A 21,422-nucleotide genomic window follows, 5' to 3' on the forward strand; every position below is an offset into this window, starting at 1 on the left:
TAAAGTATATTCATATATTCATAAATAAAAAAAAAATTCATTTTCATTATTATTTAATGATAATTAAAAAAAAATATTATAAAATGTTATATTTTGATCTTAGTCGTAACAATGAATACCGTAACCACGGATAGGTGAACCTAAGTCATCAAATAGTTCGAATTATTAAAGAAAAAAAAGGAATATTAAAAAAAAATCCAGAGTCACTTCATGAAAGCTCGAGTAAACATCTACAGCGATGGATCATCGGTTAAGAACCCTTGGTTTATAAATTATAAGATCATATTGGTAAAATGATGTAAATTTTCGTATTAGAAATTAATATCGTGTCTTTACAATTACGCGATAGAGGATGGGATGTCATACGAAAAAAATGAAAATAAATAAATTCTGGAACGTTGCCCCTTCGGCGTAACGGCCGTGGTCATCCATGGCTCTTGCCTAAAGCACAGTGACTCCTCTCGAAAACGTCTCCTGACTTCCAGGCATGTAATTTGAAGTATTGTAAGTGATCAAAGGTCGGGTCCTGTTTCTGATGGTTGTCGTGGCTGTCACCGTTGACCGGTTGCCAGGTTGCCGTCTCAGAATTTTCGTGTAGAACAGTTGGTATAGCTCGTTGCGGATGTTGGAGTTCATCCATCCGTAAATAATTGGGTTGGAGATAGCTGAAGTCATGGCGGTCAGGTGACAAACCGCCAGCGTCACATATAGCTGTTTAGCTGTTAATGGCTCTGTCATCAGGTCGGCGGCCAACGAGAACACGGCTAATGGAAGCCAACTCACAGTGAAGACGATCGCCACTCCTGAAACACCAATTTTTTCAACCCTTCACTAGTATACAATGCCCATCGTAGTGTATATAGTAAATTTCTACGTCGTATCCGTTCTATTATGTAAATGCTGTATACCATGTTTAGATACCTAGTATTAATGTGTACTTAATAAGACAATTAAAAACTAGAAATATTGGGTTTTAAAGAATTTAATTAAACATGTATACTACTTTTTACCAGTTCCTATCATGGAAATCAAGTGTATTTGAATTATATAATGTACGTACTAACAATAAAACGTGTTATGATAGCCAGTAAATATAGGTATGGTTGTATAATATATAAATATGTGTGTTATATGGTTGCACCGATCAATTTCCGATGGTGATAAATCAGATTTTGACAATATCACTAGTTTGAACAATATTACAATGTTTAAAAGCGGGTTAGTCGTGGATGTCACTCTGCTGTACAGTAGGTTACAAGTAGGTTACTGTAATGGATGGAATTAAATTTGAATCCGATGATGTTATATCATTGTATACAAAAACCGATTCTGAGCGGAGACAGTTTATCTGTCTAGGATATATTACAGATTATTAAAATATTTCAATTCTATGATTTAAAAAGAAATTTTTTTATGAATTTCTAGCTTTAAATAATTTGTGAATTTTCGTGATTTTTACTTATTTTGTCAAAATTCAAACTTTGAATGTTTATATAAAAAAAAATTGTGACTATGAATTTATTTTATTTTTCATCTGATATTGTAACCATATGTTTGAAACCTCGTATTAAATTTTCAAGATTTTCTACTCAAAAAATAAATTTTTATCGATATCTATTTAAAAAAAAATTAATAATGATCGAAAATTGCATATGCCTATGAATAGTTCAACTTAAGTCTAAAATGTTAGAAAATTGTGAGGTGGATAGAATATACTTATTTAAACATTCGGTGAAAATTTCATGTAGGTATCTATGGGTATTTGTTTTGAATTTACACCAAGAACCAATATCGATTTTGTCAAAAACAGATTGTGCGTAAAATTTCCCGTTTTTTTTCCTTAATTTTTAGTTTGTTTATCCCGATTATTTAGAAAACTAATTGAGAATGTTTTACTATTCCCCCCCCCCCCCAAAAAAAAGTACCAACTAGATTCACTTTCTGATCGAACAAGATACTGAAGTCAAAAATCGAAGCAATTTTACTGCCCAAAACGTGATGACAGAAACACAAAAAATAAATAAATAAAAAATAAAATCACACATCATGGTAAAATCAATACATCATCGCTCCGCTCAGAATCTAAAATTAATAAAATAACTTCTAATAATTTGAATATTTACATAAAATTATTCTCAAATTTTAAATCATTATTTTAAAAGTATAACATATTTTTTATATATTATCGTAGTATCATAATTCATAACGATTATAGTCAGCTTTCGTAATATTTAATTTTTAAAAAGTATTTTAGTCACTTTAATAATATAATATGTGACTAATGAAAAGTATAGCGAATGAGTGTTGATCATTTTTGACGTATTTATTGCCACGTAAATATAATATTATGTGATTTTGCAGGCTTGAAGTTTTGAGGGGGAAAAAAAACAATTATTCCAATGCCGATTTTAAACTATTACGAGAAATTAATATTATATAAATAATATTTGATACTAGCACTATATACACATTACACGTGCTTTCTTTACTTTTGTCATTAATTATATACCTATCAGAAGTAGGGTGGTACGTTTGTTCCTTTGAAGTTCTCGCTGTGCGCGCCTCGAGTCTTTTTGAGAAGCAGTGTGTGCGTGTAGATATGCTGCAATACGAATATGAACCACCAAAAGAACTGTGGCGGGCAGTACTGCTTGAATGAGCACTACTGCTATATTATAGGCCACTTTGATATCGGTTGAAGGCCATTTTTCCCGACAAGATTCGTATAAAACTACATGTTGAAATTTTAACGGTTCGACTACCTGAAATACAAAGACAGTGTAAGAGAGTATAAAATAAATAATATAGATTTATATAATATGAGAGTAAATTTCGAATGCTTCTGTTATATCTATGCCAAAGCAGTGAGTGAGCTTTGAGTTAAATGACGTACATTCTTATTAATTTTCTTGGCGTGTGTATAATTTATGCTTCCAAAAAATATTATATTATTTTTCTTATAATTTATAAAATTATAACGTTTCACGTAAACTTGCGGTATCGAATCGATACTAACTATTATATTACATTATGATAACTTAGAGTTTCAAATTGAAATCCTTATGTATAGGTACCATCTGTGCGTATAGATCTTAAACCGATTAACTATCTATCCAAATCGATAATTTTTCTATTAGTCTAACCAGTGATACTCGTTTGCGCACAGTACACAATTTTTTACCTGTCAACTGACAACTCGTTCGCGTACATTGAAAAACGTGAAAATCCAGTTAATACAAATTTTGACCTGAAAAATGACGACTTGTTTGCGTACAGCTATTGAATTAGACTTATATTGTTACTTGTAGAGCAAATTTCGCTAAGATAGATACACATAATTGATTAACTATAGTAATGTGTGCATTATTGACGACCGCTGGATGTTACTATATGCCTATTATTTAGTCGAACGTGTGATGCTATCGAGATACCATATTAGTCATTTTATTTCGTGTAGTACCATGGACATTCAAATATCAAATGTTTTTGTAACGCACAGAGGAAAACGTTGTTTTAATATTGAAAACTATAAGTATAGTGAGTTTCGTGTTTTAAAATCAGGTAATCTGTTGTTAAGATGTAAGGAAAATGTTTGAAAACAATCTTAAACATTATTTTTGTTAAGGGTTTTAGTAGACTTTTGCTATAGTTTATGTAGGTACGCAAACGAGTCCTACGTTTTGGGTCATTTATCACAGATATTAAAAATTCGTGTGCGCAATCGAGTTGTACATTTGTACGCAAACGAGTCGCAAAAAAGGTTAAATGTACGCAAACGGGTATCGCCCAGTCTAACGTTTCCACATCGCGTATACCCACGATATTTTCTGTAAACCATTAAACCAAACGATGTTTACCTGGTAATAAGCTACGGGCGACGTGGTCAAGACGGCCAGTAACCATACGATAGCTATGGACACGTAAACTGTACGCCTTTCGTTTTGCGCGGATCCGCGGACGATCACCCAGTATCGATCTATGGCTATCACCGTGATCGTGCCCACTGACACCATGATGTTGGTGCCCTGCAACAGTGGCACTAGTTTGCACAATACGGTGCCCATGGACCACTGGTGTCGCAATATCGATGTCAGCGTGAACGGCATGCACACCAAGCACAGAGTCATGTCGGAAACGGCCAAGTTAACTATGTACAGGTTCCGGGAAGTGTGCATCTGCGCACGCCTGGCGACCACGTAAATCACGGTCAGGTTGGCCGACAGCCCGACAATCATCAGACCCAAGTACACTATTATAAGCAGAGTCTGAAAACATAAAAAAAAATTTTTAAGCACCATTGATATTCACCACGTCGTATCATCACACTATTGTTTCGGAATAACGTTACAGGTTGTTTACGATTCGTTCCGGCTTATGAACTTAACATAATATAGGTACCTACCCGTGTATTTCGATTATATTTTACGCTAGAAAGACGGTAATAATATAAATACACTGCACATACAAATGATATGTTTTGTTTTACAAAACTTACGCACGTCTACTTGAGAGAGTTTAACAGACCATGAAAACATTACTTTATAATATTATAAATCATAATCTTCAATAAACAATGATGTATACAGGGTGAATCACCAAAAGTACTCACCTCACATTTTTTTTCTTTTAATAATAATAAATGTCTTAATATAAGTATACTCAAGGACCATATTTTCAAATACTCGCCTCTGTTATGCTATTCAAAAAATGTCTTGTGGTTATAAATTCACTAACATTTTGTAATTTTTAAAAATTATCTATGTACCTATAATAAATACCAGACTAAATATTACATGCATTTTATATTTTATACAACACCATTATTATCAACTAAATACTAATATCTTTAGTACATTAAGTGCATTACTCAATAACAATTAGTTCGAATTTTGATTAAGATTTATTACACCAAAGACATAATTTTTTAAAACTTCGTTTTATTAATAATTATTTACAGTTAAAGGTATAGGTGTTCTCGTTAAATAAAAAGACAAGTTTGTAATCACTACGAGATAATCTCTAAATGCTATAAAAAGCAATTTTTTCAAATTATTTTTTATAAAGTACTTAATTATTTCAGTTAAATATTAAAAGGGTGGTCATTATTCATTGATGATTCAAACTTTATATTATCATGGGCATATTGCAAAAAAAATAAAATTTGTATTTTAGCGACAGTGTGTCAATTGCGCTCCTTATTTTTAGTATCAAAATATTTATTGTACTTGCTTTTTTAGTTTTATTTTTATCTTTATATTTATTTATAATATATAATATAATAAAAATTTATGTACTGAAAATAATTACATTTATATTAAGTAACTAAAGCGCTATTGAATATAATAAATATCATATCGCTGTTATTTAGCGCATTCGATTGATCAACCCCGACAACGACCATTCTCGACATTAGTCTATCAACCCTGAATATTATCGAGCGCAATTGGTTTACCAACCCAGAAAATTACAGAATACAACACTGGTAAGCTTCGTATATTATACGAACACAGTCGACACGTTTTTCAATTCAACATGAAGTGTTGTAACTGTAAGACCTGCAATGCCGTGAAATATCAGATATTAAATGAAATATGTTGGTAAGTAGGTATGTATATAATGATATGATTATAAAAATTCTTCTGAAATAATCAAAAACCATGTTCGCACTCAAACACCCAAATATAAAAATTATATTTCACTGGTGTCATTTATATAATATCATTCAAAGTTAATTATTTAATTATCGAAAATAAAATAATTTAACCTCAACAGTTGATTATAAGCGCATGGGTTTAAGTTATATAATGCCCGTCAATCATAATAATCTTATTCTCGTGTGACTGCCGTTTATGACGTGCAATGTATAAAATAATTCAATTTAAGCGATAACCAAAGTTTTTGGTTGAAAAATGAAAAGTAACTAAACTAATATTTCAAAACTTAGATAATATACAATACAAAGAGATTAATTGGACTTAATTAAGATATCATCAAATATATTTTGAAAAATATAATCATTTTTTTTGTACTCAATCAACTATTTAATATATAAGTTTCAATTTTCAATTCATATTTATGTATATAATATACAATGTGATTTTTTGAGCATGATCGCCTCCATTCCACTCTTTAATAGTACATATTTTATTCAATTTCTCAGTTTTAGAATTTTTTAGTAGACTTAAAGGCAATATTTTCAAATTTCTGATATTTTTTGTGTATGGAGTAATCTTGTGGCGATTCCAACTTCTATTTTCAAATGAGAAGCCCCCCTTTTTTATTGAAAATTATTTAGTGTATAATTTTTTTGAGAATTTTTATGTATCTAAATCTAAAATATTATTCGTGGGTACTTGAAACTTTTCAAGAATATTATTACTGATGAATTTGATATTATCCAATCAATATTAATTTTAATTCATCCTACCAGCTACCATATTAATAATAACAATATGAATATAATATAAACTATCCTAGGCCAATAGATTGTCTCCGCTCAGAATCGTTCATCGTATACAATGATATTATATCACTGAATTCAAATTTAACATTATTAATTATTGCAATAACCCATTTGTAACCTACTGTACTGCAAATCGTCGCCCACTTACCTAACAGCTTTCTTATTTCATAATATTGATTGAAACGTAATAATATGATCTACTGTCTACGATTTACTATTATTTACTTTGAGAATAAAATACATGTAAATAATAAAAAAAACAGCAAACAAATAGATATAAAATTAGACTGAATAGAATTGTAAAATGTGTAAGCGATTAATTTAATAAATTTAAACTCTTAAACTTTTGGGATTTTATATACATTTTTAAAATAATGAAAAAACTGTCTCTAATAATTTTTCACACAAACTTTCCAAACACTAAACAAAACTATAAGTAGTCAGATGCTTCACAATTAAATTATAGATAAGTAAAAACTCGTAAAAAGTTATTTTGTAATCTGAATTAGATTTTAAATTGAAATAACGGTATTTTTTATGAATTTTTAAAAATATAAATTTATTGTTCAGAGTTTTATTTCATTTTTAGCAATAGATGTATTTTTAATTACCTACTCAGATTAAATATTTTAACACTGTTAATATTGTCTGAATATTATTTTTATTGCTAATTGGCTTATTATTTCAAAGCAAAGTCATTTTTATTTCAATTGCAAATCAAATTCAAAACTTAAATTGTATTATTGCGCATTTCAATTTAAATAGAATCTTATAAATAATAATATTTAAATTAAACAAGAAAATAAATTTCAATTTCAATATAAAACATAATTATGAAAATGTGGGTAAGAGGGTAACGCTCTGTTGTACATTAATTATCTGGAGAGTCACTGTAATGGCTGTGTTAAATTTAAATTCAATAATCATTACATACGAAAAACAATTCTGAGCGTAGATGGTCTGTCATTCTACTATAATATGTATATTGTTATTTTTTTTTTAATGATCATTTAATATTTTAATGCATCGACATCTAAGGTCATTAGTATAAATTTTGTTATAATAGGTGTTATTTAAATTATTTTTTTAAATTAAATTATATAATTCTATTTTTTTTAAGAATACATTTCAAATTTCGAAAGTATAGATTTCGATCCTGGATATATTTTTAGATGTGTTTGACTTTAAGAGGAGCTTTATATGTGTCGCATACAGGAGGTTCGTCTTTACTCATCAAGTAGTTGTGGATTCAGTATGTGTGGCCAATTTGGAGTCGGTTTCTTATTGTTTCTTCTTTTCTATTGAGTTCCGGGCTCTTTCATAGGTTGATTTTTTTTTTTAAATTTTGTTGAGTTTAGTGTTGAGTTTTGGCCATTGAGAGTGCCATTGATTATTTGTGTGGGTGTTGATTTTGTTCTTGGCGTCAGCGAATATGATGAAGTTTGTAGTTGTGGATATTATATTGTTAAGTAAATTGCATGATACTAAGTTGATTAAGTTAGTTTATTTTACTAATAGGCAATTAACATTAGGTTAAATTAATTTTTTTCAAAAAAAAAAAAAAAATGCATTTTAAATATTATTATGTATGTAAACTGTTTATAATATAATATAATAATGTACTCTAAAACTTTGAAGTATCCATGAATAATATTTTTAAATTACAGCAAAATAACTAAAATCGTCATTCTTGGTTTTAATATGTTATTTCATCCAAATTTGAAATTAAAATACTTATAAAAAAAATCATTCTTATAAATCTTAATATTTATCAAGTATCAAAATAAGGAACATTGTAATAGATTTGTAAGATTTTTGAACCAACGAGTTAAATATAATTGACATTTATAGATAAAAGACTACAAAAATTAAAGATTGAAAATGTCTTTAAATAGATCCAAACAAGTCAAAATGGTTGAAAATATTATCATGTATAGAAAATGATAAATTAAACATTTGATGAAAATTTAAACTAACTAAGGTTATTAGTTTTTGAATAACAATAATTAAGAAAATCGTTGTATGAGAATTTGTTGATATACAGGTAAATATCCAATTTTTAATATCAAATATTAGTAAAAATTAATTATACTTTTCCAGTGAATCTTTTTTTTTTTGTTTTTGAATGTAAGAATTAAATCAAGAGCAATCTTTTAATCAATTTTCAAAGCTAAATATAATTATTATTTTTTTTTTTATTAAAGAAATAACGCTCGACAACTTGGCAATTTAGATAAAATAAATTTTTTATTTTATTATTATTTTTATGAATATCTAACTTGAAATAATTCGTCAATTTTTTGGAAGGAACTGCAATTGCAATAATCCAGCCAAACTCCCAAACAGCATTTCAAATTCCATCGTACAACTCAATCTATACAGCATAATACCTGGCTCTTTTAAAAGCCACAGAATTAGCTGCCTCCTCGGATATCCAATCTTCAATCATATTCACAGACTCTCTCAGTGCCCTCACAAACTTAGCAAATCCACAAAAAAAACAACCCAATAGGCAACCTAATATTAAACATTATATTCTTATCTAAAAAAGACATCAGATTTCTATAGGTACCTGGACACAACAACATACCTGGTAACGAAATTGCAGACGAAATAGCCAAAAGAGCAACGAAAGAACCAACTGATTTCTGGAATATAACAACACATTTAGATACAAAACTCCATATAGGTAAACACTAACCTTGACCAAATCTGCCTTCAAGAATGGAGATCAGTACGAAACAACAAGCTAAGAGAAATAAAATCATCCACCCTCCCTTGGTTGCCTAACACATCACTCCCGCGTAGACATCAAATCGTACTCAACAGATTACGAATTGGCCACACACGTTACACTCATGAACATCTAATGAGCAAAAAAGAACAACCTATATACACCTCATGCAACACCGTGACTACTGTCAAACACCTTCTAACAGAATGCCTCCTCACAAAAGATGCCAGAGAAAAGCTCATGCTCCCCAATAACCTATGTGAAATACTAGCACCAAACATGGAAAGAACACCTTCACTCCTAGAACTTCTCAAAGAAACGAACCTTCTACAAAAAATATAACTATATATTTTTTGATATCATATTATTTATCTTATATACTTTTCTTCTTTATACTCTAGTATCATTATGTAAATATAATTAAACTGTAACATGTATATCTTAAACGCCAATAACCCTGGTAGTTGAGGCGTATTTCTAAATAAAAAAAAAAAATTCGTCAATTAAGCCAAAATTTTAAATTTAAACGCTCATGAAAAATTACAATGAACTATTGTTTAACTTTTTTTTTAAATATCAGCAACAACTTAAAAGAAACTTTGTTTTACATTTTCTAGTTTTTCGTCAGAGAAAAAAATTGACATCGGAAAATATTAAATATTAAACTGGACATTTTCAGTCACATATTTCAAAAATTTTACGGTGCATAGAAAACGCTATTATAAATATTTTTCTAGAATTTTATGTATTTACAGTTATTTTTTTTTGGGTTACATTAAAAAACAAAATAAATAAAGACTTGTCTTAAGATTCCAGTTTGTTTGTTTTTTCTAATGCTTTTTAAAACTATTGAGAGTTAATAATTTAATGCTAAATGCACTTTTCTACCAGAATAGAATGATGTTGAAGAAAATCAATTATTTTTAGTGTACCAAAACGTGATAACAGACACACCCATACACAAAACACACATCATCGTAAAATCAATACGTTCATACTCTGCTTGAATCTAAGATAATGAGTTGAAAAATATTTAAATACAGTAAAAGCAATGTTATTGCTATTATTACCATACTGTTTTGGGAATCAGTACCAAAACAAGTAATAGATATCATTAGCATTGTTTATTTTTTGATTTATTAAAACAAAAAACTTAATAATTACCTCAGTACTTTTGTCCAAATTTCGGGAATCACGCCTATGTTCCAACAAAATAGAATACACTTCTTCCAAACTGAAATTAAACGTTGAGTTCATTTCTGTGTCATTACAGGTTTCCATAAATGTACTCATTGTTTCATCCAGCGAGCAAACCATTGAAACATTGTTCGATGGATATTTTAATCCTGGAAATGAATAAATTAAATATCCAATGGTGTTATTATTCTATGTTTTTTCTCTTTTGTATATTTAAAATATTTTATTCAAAGATCTATGTTGATGAATGGTAATAGTTGGACGTTTATCCAAGAAGTTATTCATCAGAAAAAAAAAATATACTTAGGTACTAGGTATACAGTATTATAAACTGTATGATTAGATGGATCGAAGTAATAATTTATAAAATATATAATATGTGCACAATATAGTATTTCAGAATTTAGTGCAGGTAAATACAGTTATTGTACAGTATTTAAAGTATTTAAATTTTTTACATTGTGTTTCCTTCAAAATTTTAAAGTTGTCCGTGTTATTCTCATCTTACTGCCCAAATCTATCCACATACTTTTTCAAATCCGTCATAGATTTTAATTTTATAGTAGATACTGCATTATATAACACGTAATATATGATTAATATTTAGGTAGGTACTATTTGCTTTCAGATTAGGCAATTTATAATAGAGATATAAGTAATAGCAATCGATAAATGATAAGTACCTATTTATCTGTGGAAAATATTATTATATTTTAGAAAATGTTATATTTTTCAATTATACGCTATCATTTCATAAAACTTGTTCCTCGTTAGTTATACTTATTTTAGGATGATTTTATACATTTTTTAACTACAGTAACAATAATTTGGTACACATTATTGGTTTCAAATTATTTTATTATTATTATATTGCACTAATACATGGTATATAATATGATTTATACAAAAATAAAGTGTTATAATTTTTAATTCAACTAAAAAGATACATTTTATTCACTAAAATTGAACGTTTAGAAAATTAATAACTATAGAAACCTTTCAATTATATAATATAATAAACGTCAAACAAATATTTTTTTTAAACAGCTCGTTTAATGTTGGTTTTAACTGTTTATATGATTGATTATACTTGATATTAAAATATAATTAAATATCACCCTCAGTTTTGGGATTATAATATAACCTTGTCATTAAATTTATCACATTTTAAATATTTAACATCTTTTTTATACAAGATTTATTTTTCAAAGTTAAATAAACTGTTTTGGAGATGGTTGCTATAAAGTTTAAGAAAACGTTTTACATAAATATATACATTCATATTTTGTTATTTCTGTCTTATACACATATGACGCATAATATACAAAATGTTTGTTATTAAAGTAAATTTATTTGTTATTTTTAAAAGCAATAGGTTATAAGTATAATATTTAAATTGTTGTACATCCTCTTAAGGTATTATTTAATTATATAAACTATTATTTTATATTAATTAGTGATTAAGTATACCTATTATTTAAATTAATTATTACCTATATAACTATTTTTTATTATTATTTTTTTTTTTTTAATTATCCCGCGGTTCCTGGGTGTTATCAATGGATAACTTCCCAATCTTAATATTCGCCGTCATTTTATATTATCTTCTTTTTTTTTATCAAATCTAATTATTGTACAAAAATTTGTATAGATTGTAGACGTATTTTAAATAAAAAAAAAAAATATATCCCGCGGCAACTAAGGCCATTTGGAAGGGGGTAGTACTGTAGTTTTTTTTATGGAACGGTAGGTTGGTTTACACGTTGGAGATAGTTTTGGCAGAATTTCTATTGGGGCACCCGTAGGTTACTTCCATGCCCCGGAGTGGGGGTTGGCGGCACTTGTTCTCCGGGCACCGTGACTTGCCCGGAGAAAAATGTATAACTATTTTTGTCATAATATATAGGGTATAACAGGTCTATCTGACTAATGCTGTAGGTAACTTTTATTTTTATCTTATTTTTTTACAACTGAAATAAAATAATTAAAATTTTGTATTAAATTTTTTCCTTATAATCCAAGATAGCTATTTTATAAATAAGTATTTAAAAATAGTTTAGGCGTTTAAAACTTTTAATTTGGTCACATCATTTATTTTTAAAGCAATTTCAAAATGTGTTAAAATTCAAATTTATTTCTTGTTAATCAGTGTTTTGTTATCATTAAAAGGTAGGTAATCAATAATAAATACTTATATTTTATCATTATTTAACATAAATACGTAATGCATACCACCACCATTAGTGAAATGGACCTGTTACACTCTGTATATGTTACTATAATTTATAATTATATAAAAACGATTAGGTTTTGTGTATACTATAGTCTCGTGTATTATTTTCTGTACTTAATATAATATTAAAACTATTTTAATAAAATATAGTCACAAAACTCGTTATGGAAATAATAAAATAGTAAATAAAGAAGTATGTCAACTATTATTTCAACTGTTTTCATGAAAACATTAAATTTAAATTATTATAAATTGTAATTTGAACTAATTTATACCATAGAATAAACGTAGAATTAAATGTGGATTTGAGTTGAGTTCGCAATTATTGCTCTAAATAAAACGAATTAGTAAAACGTTGTATTTACTACATAATCATGATAATCCTTTCATATTATCTGTGTATATAATATTATTATTAGATATTTAGATGTATAACATAAATTATACTATGGAATTTAACGAAACTATTTTTTTAAACTATTTTCTAACCAGATATATGATATCGTTGCAATAGTAAAGTGAAAAAAAATATATTATGTAAAATGCAATACATTTTTTTTTTACTTTATTACGTAGATAAACTTTATTTACATAATTATTTGTGATTATCAATAACAGATATAATTAATACCTACTTTGAGTATTATAAGACAAGATCAATATAGTGACTATCCTTTTTTTATTTTTATTTTTTCATTTACTATTATTAAAATGTTTCAGAATGTTAGGTGCTATTACAAGTACAGTATAATAAATTACAATTAAAATTTAATTTTTTACATAGGAATAGCTAATAATCTAATTATACACGAATAGTAAATTAATAATTAATGAGTTGATCAAATTTGATTCAATAGAAATCAATACGTACAAAATATGGTTATATTGCCTGAATATGCTGTGTTAAAATATATGAATGTTAATTATATAATACTATACAACATTCAGAGCATTCAATCTCAAATATAAAATAAATAAATGTATAAGAGTGTTAAATCAATAACTGTTTTTTTTTATTAAGAGGAAATAGTTATTAATGCCCGAATAAATAGTGATTGACATTTTATTAATCAAAAGATTATTCAATTCCATATTAATATTTAATAGAGATCTTAATATTTTATCATAAGTTCAATGATTTATATATATAAAACTATAACAAGTCTAGAAAAGTAAATAGGTACACTTAGACAAATATTATTACTTAATCTACTATACAATCTAACGAGAGAATCAGAGACATGCCTCATTCATTAATCTATACACCTACCAATCACCTATGTAAATTTGATAAGTCATTTACAAAAATTATCATACCATAATAATGAAATTTCATTGTTTCATGTTGTATAGTGCAAAACATGGTGGTGACATAATTAAATATGCATTTGAGAGCAAACCAATAATTATTTTAATATTTCATATAGGTACTTCATCATACTATAATCCTGAACTATAAAATATTCATTTTCTGCGCATGCTTTTCAATTTTCAATAAATTCTAAAATCACAAATAAAACTCCGTGATAATTTCAACTTGCGATTGGAAGTTGATTCTATTTTAGAGTATACATTAATCATATTAGGGCTATAGAACAAAACGATGTTATACGTTTACACATAAAATGGATGATATCGAACCAACATAAAATACATTTAAGACTCACATGAAAATATATCAAACTCATTTTATAGTAAACTGTGTGACTAGTGATCAAGGATACTACTTGTTTAAAATTTTAAGTAAACTGTAATAAATCATTAAACTATAAATTAAGACCAACAACTGATGCTCCTCTAAAAGTTTCAAGATGATCTATCTACTGATTTTAAATTCAGTGTACCTAGTTGGTTATTTTAAAAATGTTTTTGAAACATAAACGTTTTCAGAGTTAAAGGTAAGAAAACATCACACGAATTCTATGATATAAATAGTTAATTGCCGTTAAATGTGAAAAAAAGTACTTATAAACGACTATCCTGGCTAAAAGTATTGAAAGAAGTGTCTGTTAATGTGCTATGTATCCACCGTTCTGGTTTTTATTTCTACTTTTATATGTTTAAAATGAAACGTGTAAAAACTGAACTAACTTAAAAATGTTATTTTATTAATTTTTTAAAGAAAATATTCATACAAATCTATGTACATTGTTAGGTTAGGTTGGATGAAGTTAGTGTTGATAGTTATCAAAGTTTTAGGAAAATTTGTATAATGTTAAGTCATTCGTGGGATCCATAAAAGTAAAACTTAGAAGAAGTTTAAAATTATTAATATTAATACCAAAACCAAAATGTTGAATAAATGACAGTATATAAATATTTGTTTTCCTTAGTGAGTTACAAAACAATACATTTTAACAACCACAAAACTATTTTAAACATACATTTAGATAATTTATAGTTAGCGGTGATAAATTATAATCATTTCACAACTATAATTTTTTTTTTTGGTAGAATGCCTATATATTTTTAAACTGCTTTAAAGTTTGTAGTTTTCCTTGATAATTTTTGTAAAATTTGGAATTTTAATTTTAAATACTCAAAATTCAGTACGGGACCTCTATCGAACACTTTAAATCTGCATGTGTTTATTTTGGAATTGTATATTATCCTATTATTCCTATTCATATTATGTGTCATAATAATAATATCCAGAGTATAAATTGATATCTTTTTATATTTAAAATAACTAGTTTTTAAACTCATTAAGGTTATATTTTATGACTAAAATAATTTATACTCTTCTAAGTAATTTAGCTAAGTCCATCACAAATCTTAAGTATAGTATAGTAACATCTATATATACTAGTTCTAAAGAGTAAAAGTACAATATAATATGTTCTATCCAAAACCAATGTACCTAGTTTGGTTTTAGATTAAAAAATAAAAATTATTAATAACGCATGTTATATATGTTGTACTCGTATGCCTAATATTACGCGTAAAAAATTGTCTAGCATCAGACACATATAATTAAATATATGATATTTACATCAACAAAACCTTTTTTTTTCGATCACCATACTGTGAAATTAATACCTATAAAAGCGTAAATGCTAAATCTAAACAGTTTAGTAAAACAAAACTATTTTTTTTTTTTTACTTCAACACAGTCTAATTAAAATCCGAATTCCTATTATTATTTCCTATCTAGATTACATTTTTATCAAACAATAGGAAGTTGAATATTTTTCACAGGAAGTTGTCTTTTTATGTAGCATACACGACTTCTACGGATGCCGGTGAAACGATCGATTGTGAAACTTTTTCCGACACTTCTCGCTTTCCTTTTCCACCGACGTAAAACTTGCCTCACCCGTGGTCCCAATGATAAACTATTTACTTGGATTTTCTGTTTTGTGTGTGTGTGTGTGTATACGCATACATAATATTGTGAATAAACTATAAACCGATAAATGTGAATCTAACAGGGTATAACGCCTGGGTACTTATCATCGACGTGCGATGTTTGTTTTCTGATAGCAGCGAAGCCCTGTGTCTCCAAACATGTCAAAAATGTGCCATCGATTTCAATTGATAGAATGGGTGCAAATGAGAAAGAGAAATGAAACACATAAAGTTTAAAAAAGTCAGTATACGACTAAACAATAATAATATTATATATTTTGTAAGTACATCATAGAATAAATTATTAAAGCATTATAATATTTAAAAGTACGTTTGATTATCGAACAGTAATATTGAATGATTAATGGCAAGTAGTGTAACTACTGCTGTTGTTTTATATGATTTATCTGATGTTCTTAAAATGAATTACACAATTATTTTTACATGCATAAATTTGAATGGTTTATTTATTGTTACAATAATTTCAATATCTGACACTAGAGTAATTATCAAATACCTAAATATTTAAATGAAAATATTATTATATAGAATAAGAATTAAACATTAGTTTTATCTAAACAATGTATTTTAATATTTATAGAATAATTTGTTAATACTGCTATATGGCCTGCTAGAGTTTTTTTCCAATTTATTTGTAGTTACGTTCTCAATTTTTCATGTTCTCATAATTCAATTAAGGCAAAAAATATATTATTGTACGTCGCATACATAAAATCTCTAGGAGATTTACGTGTAAAATCACTAATATACCACAACAAAAGTAATTATTGATTTTCTATTGTAGGGTAACTGATAAACTTTTGGATAGCAGCTCAATTTATTATTTTGTGTTCACACACTTCATTTCAGTGATTTCAGAAATCGTATGTAAGTAGATACCTAACTTCGCCGTGTAGGTATCATATAATTATTAGAACTTTTCGTGTCTTGTACTCTTTTACAATAAAAACATGTTATTTATATTGAAATAATATGTTTCTACTGTTCATTATTTATCGAAATATGTGTGAAATATTGTTCATTTGTACAAATCGCTAATGTTACGTTTTTCACTTTGATTATAACTTAACCTTAAAATATTAAATTATAATTGCACGTTGAAATATATAAATTAATATTAATCTTACAAAAATAATAATGAAGTTATTTAATTGTTTGTTGAAAATATAATTATAAAATATGATATTTCACGTTATTTGGTATTTTGAACATGGACTAAATACAAGTTATTGTAAAAGGAAAATTTATAAAATTATGAAGATTACATAAATTATCACAAATTATTGAGTAGATATTTAACGAAAATGTATAAACTAATAACTTATAATTTAAAATTAATATTTAAAACATAACTAAATGTACATAAAATATAAATCTTGACGTCTTGTATTTATAAATGTTGAAATTGTAAATTAATCATGTATATTATTGAAATAGTAAGAAAATTTTTATTATGATTTACTTCTATAATAGTTTTTTATATTACTGTAATATAAATCATAATATTAAAGCATTTAGTTAGATAGGCACCCATAAGCCATCCGGAAAAATGTGGGAACATTTACTTCATAATTTTACTGTTCGAAAAATATTAAAACTCAGAATTATAAAATATATTTTTTTTAAAAGGCGGGTAAGTCGTGGATGTCGCTCTGCTGTACAGTAGGTTACAAGTGGGTTACTGTAATGGATGGAATTAAATTTGATTCCAATGATATTATATCATTGTATACTAAAAACGATTCTGAGCTAAGACGGTTTATCTGTTTAGAATATATTATAGATTTTTACATAATATGTTGTCAATACTCAAACTTTGAATGCTTAAAAAAAAAATTGTAACTATCTATTTCTTTTATTTTTCAACTGCTATTGTAAAATTAATATATTATGAGCCTTGTATTAAATTCTCAAATCTTAGAATTAAAAACAAAAACTTTTATGAATTTCTATCTAAGATAATTTGAACATTGCCGTAATTTTTACGTACTTAGTCAAAATTTGAACTTTAAATGCTTATAAAAAAAAATTGTAACTATATATTTCTTTTATTTTTCAATTGCTTTTGTTAAAATATAAATGAGCCTTGTATTAAATTTTCAAATCTTAGATATAAAAAGAACATTTTTTATGAATTTCTAGCATAAACTAATTTACGAATTTTCGTGATTTTTACATAATATGTTGTCAAAATTCAAACTTTGAATGCTTGCTAACCTCAGGGTTATATTTAATGAATTTTAAGGTTTCACTTAAATTTTCTATTATATTTTTTGTGCTTTATACTCTATAAAATATGTCATACATAATGGCGTATTAAGATCTTGTGCGAATTCGTTCTTTATCTCGACTACGGAAATATTACGATAAGTCAGTACATACCAACTACTCGATCTAATTATAAGATGATACGTGATAGAATTATTCAATTTTTTTGACTGTGAATTGCAGAGTATACGAATTGACAATACAATAAATACTACTTAATACTAAAATAATACTAATTAATACAATTAGGAAATCTTCACTCTAAAAATTTTGAAAAATTGTTAGAATAACTGGATGTCTGTATCATTCATTATTGTGTTGAAATTTGGACTGCATAAATATAAATTTTAACTGTTTCAAGTATTCATTAACATACAATTCTTGTTGTACCTTATCAGTTCATGATATTCAATAAGCTGGTACCTGTTACATAATGTATGATTCATTAAACCATAAGTAAATTTTTTATTAGAATTCGATCAATTTGAACAGAAAAAAATATAAAAAGTTATAGTGCACGATGATTAAATCACACCAAGAGAAAAATATTCATTGGTAATACCACTAATACCTAATGAAATAATAAACAATTTATTTTAGTAGACAATGATTATATTAAAAATAATTTATTTCTATTATTTACATTAGTATATTGAGTTAAAATAGTATGCAATATATTTTTTTCGTTGCATTAGATAAATGACATCAAAATTAACAATAAATATTACATATTACACCTACACATTGTTTATTTTTTTATGTGATGTTTAAATTGTGTCAGAGATAATAATAATTTGTTTCATTAAAACAACTTGTACTGACAATTTATTAAAATATAACGTAAATAAACGATTTCAAACATAAGTTTTCAACATTTGTAGAAAATAAATGACAATTCATAAAATACATATTTATATTGTATCTCCTATAAGTTATTTGTCATTGTGCTGTTGATTATCTCCGCTTTCCAGTATCCCCCTGATGGTTATATTATAATTGGTTGGTCACTACTCGTATATTTTACAAGCTTTATAATTCAACAAGATATGTTGACAAATGAATGCATTATATTTGGTCAAAAAATGTATCCGTCACTTTCTTTTATTTTAAAGTTTAGTTAACACTGATTGCTATTTTGACCGCGTAAGTGCTTGTAACTTGTGGGTATGTGTGGATTTTTTCTCTGGCCTTTTCAATCTCAACGACATTTATTTCAATGCCAAATTTGGTCACTGATAAGGTGATAACTAATTCTGTAATTTGACGATCAAAACTAGTAAAGTAGTAAGTACTATCTAGACGATGTTTACATGGTAAAATATGTAAGCGAAAATACATACATCTGAAAACTTATATACTCTGTATTTATGAGTTTATTCAACCATTCCTTAGCGGAGGTTATCAAAAGCACACTGTTGAATATACAATTTCCCGAAATCACTTGGTCCAATTCCAAGTATTTAGTATTCAAGGATATGTTTTTAACTAAAAAAAGCGGGTAAGTGGGTATCGCTCTGCTGTACATTGGGGGGTGGGGTGGACCTCTGACTAGGGTAGGTTAAATTTGAATGCAATGATAGGTATCATTGTATACGAAAAACGATTCTGAACGGAGACGGTTTATCTGTCTAGGATATATTATAGATTATTAAAAATTTTCAAATCTTAGATTTAAAAACAAGATTTTTTATGAATATCTAGATTAAAATAATTTGCGAACTTTCGTGATTTTTACGTATATTGTCAAAATTTAAATTTAAATACTTGTAAAAAAAAAATGTGACTATATATTTCTTTTATTTTTCAATTGCTATTGTAAAAATATATTATGAGCCTTGTATTAAATTCTCAAATCTTAGAATTAAAAAGAAAAACTTTTATGAATTTCTATCTAAGATAATTTGAACATTGCCGTAATTTTTACGTATTTAGTCAAAATTTGAACTTTAAATGCTTATAAAAAAAAATCGTGTCAACGAATTTTTAATATTTTTTAACTGCTATTGTTACAATGTGTTAGAAGCCTTGTATTAAATTTTCAAGCTTTTCTACCGAACAAATAAATTTTTATCGATAGTTATAGAAAAAAACTAAAAAAGTTGAAAAATTAAAATGTCAGTAAACAGCTCAAAACAAATCTAAATATTTTAAAAATTTTATCAAATATATAAAATGCCTTTATAAACATTCAGTGAAAATTTCAAGTATCTGCGGTAATTTGTTTTAGAGTATAAGAAATATTAAATATAAGAGTTAGGGCTATAGTTTTATATTTTCAATATTTCAAATTTGTTTCATTAACTTAAGAGTAGGTTACTTTATAACAAAAATACTAAGAATACGCGATGCTTATAACTGATAAATCAATACCAAATTTTGATGATAATAATAATAATAATAATGAAAATGCTATTCGATCTATTTGAAATGTGTGGTTTAGAACGGTCTTGTGGTTTTCGACCTTTTTAGGTATTAATTAGTTTGTAGTTTGTATTTTTATGTTATTTATGAAAAATGTTTCCATCTAGGTGATATTTATGAAAATTGTAATAGTTATTAATTTCTTATGATAAAAGAATAATGATGAGATTGGTTTGATTATTTATAAAGTTTGATTTAAAACACAATTGATTATTAGAACTTTATATTATATAATAATGTTTTTTTTCTTTTTATTTCGTCGATATAATTTTTGGTTTTAGATGATGCATACAGACAAATATTAAATAATTAAAATGCTAAATTGAAGATGATAAAAGTCACAAAGTCTACCTCCGTTAACCTCTATGCAGATTAAAAAAAAAAAAAAATTATATATTTTTGAATAAAATCAAATTAACTATTCGTTCACTGTGATGTACAAAATTACGTTAATATATTTTTTTATTTTGAAAAATGTATGCTGTCAAAAACAATATTAGTTGACACGAAGTGGGTGGGTGTGACATTTATGTCAATGTCCATAGTATTTTAAACGAATTACATTCACACCAGTAGTTTTAATATACACAACTAAAATGGGTGTTTATTATTAGAAGGTAGTTTGTATAACATACACTTATACGCATATAAATACCTATACATTATTTTATTTTAAATTTTTAATAATGGTTTTACACTGGCGTGTGTAAAAATCTTATTTCAAAAACGTTTAATAA

The 21,422-nt window shown here is 26.6% G+C and overlaps 1 protein-coding gene across 2 annotated transcripts in view; it reads right to left on the bottom strand.

The window, feature by feature from the left end:
* The window catches only part of LOC107165042 (neuropeptide F receptor-like), an 81,532-nt gene continuing 60,110 nt past the window's right edge, over positions 1-21,422 (bottom strand). The window contains exons 2-5 of one of the 2 annotated variants that reach the window (XM_015513091.2): positions 10,362-10,543; positions 3,858-4,265; positions 2,510-2,762; positions 1-803 (exon numbers count right to left, since the gene is read on the bottom strand). In XM_015513091.2, the coding sequence (XP_015368577.2) occupies positions 442-803; positions 2,510-2,762; positions 3,858-4,265; positions 10,362-10,514 (1,176 nt within the window). In that variant the 5' untranslated portion in view covers positions 10,515-10,543 and the 3' untranslated portion in view covers positions 1-441. The remainder of the gene's footprint in view (positions 804-2,509; positions 2,763-3,857; positions 4,266-10,361; positions 10,544-21,422) is intronic. The other variant, XM_089220857.1, reaches the window with a different exon arrangement.

The sequence above is a fragment of the Diuraphis noxia genome, unplaced genomic scaffold (genome assembly GCF_037042655.1).
Source record: "Diuraphis noxia isolate RWA-SAM2 unplaced genomic scaffold, SU_Dnox_SAM2 contig0002, whole genome shotgun sequence".
Taxonomy (NCBI): domain Eukaryota; kingdom Metazoa; phylum Arthropoda; class Insecta; order Hemiptera; family Aphididae; genus Diuraphis; species Diuraphis noxia.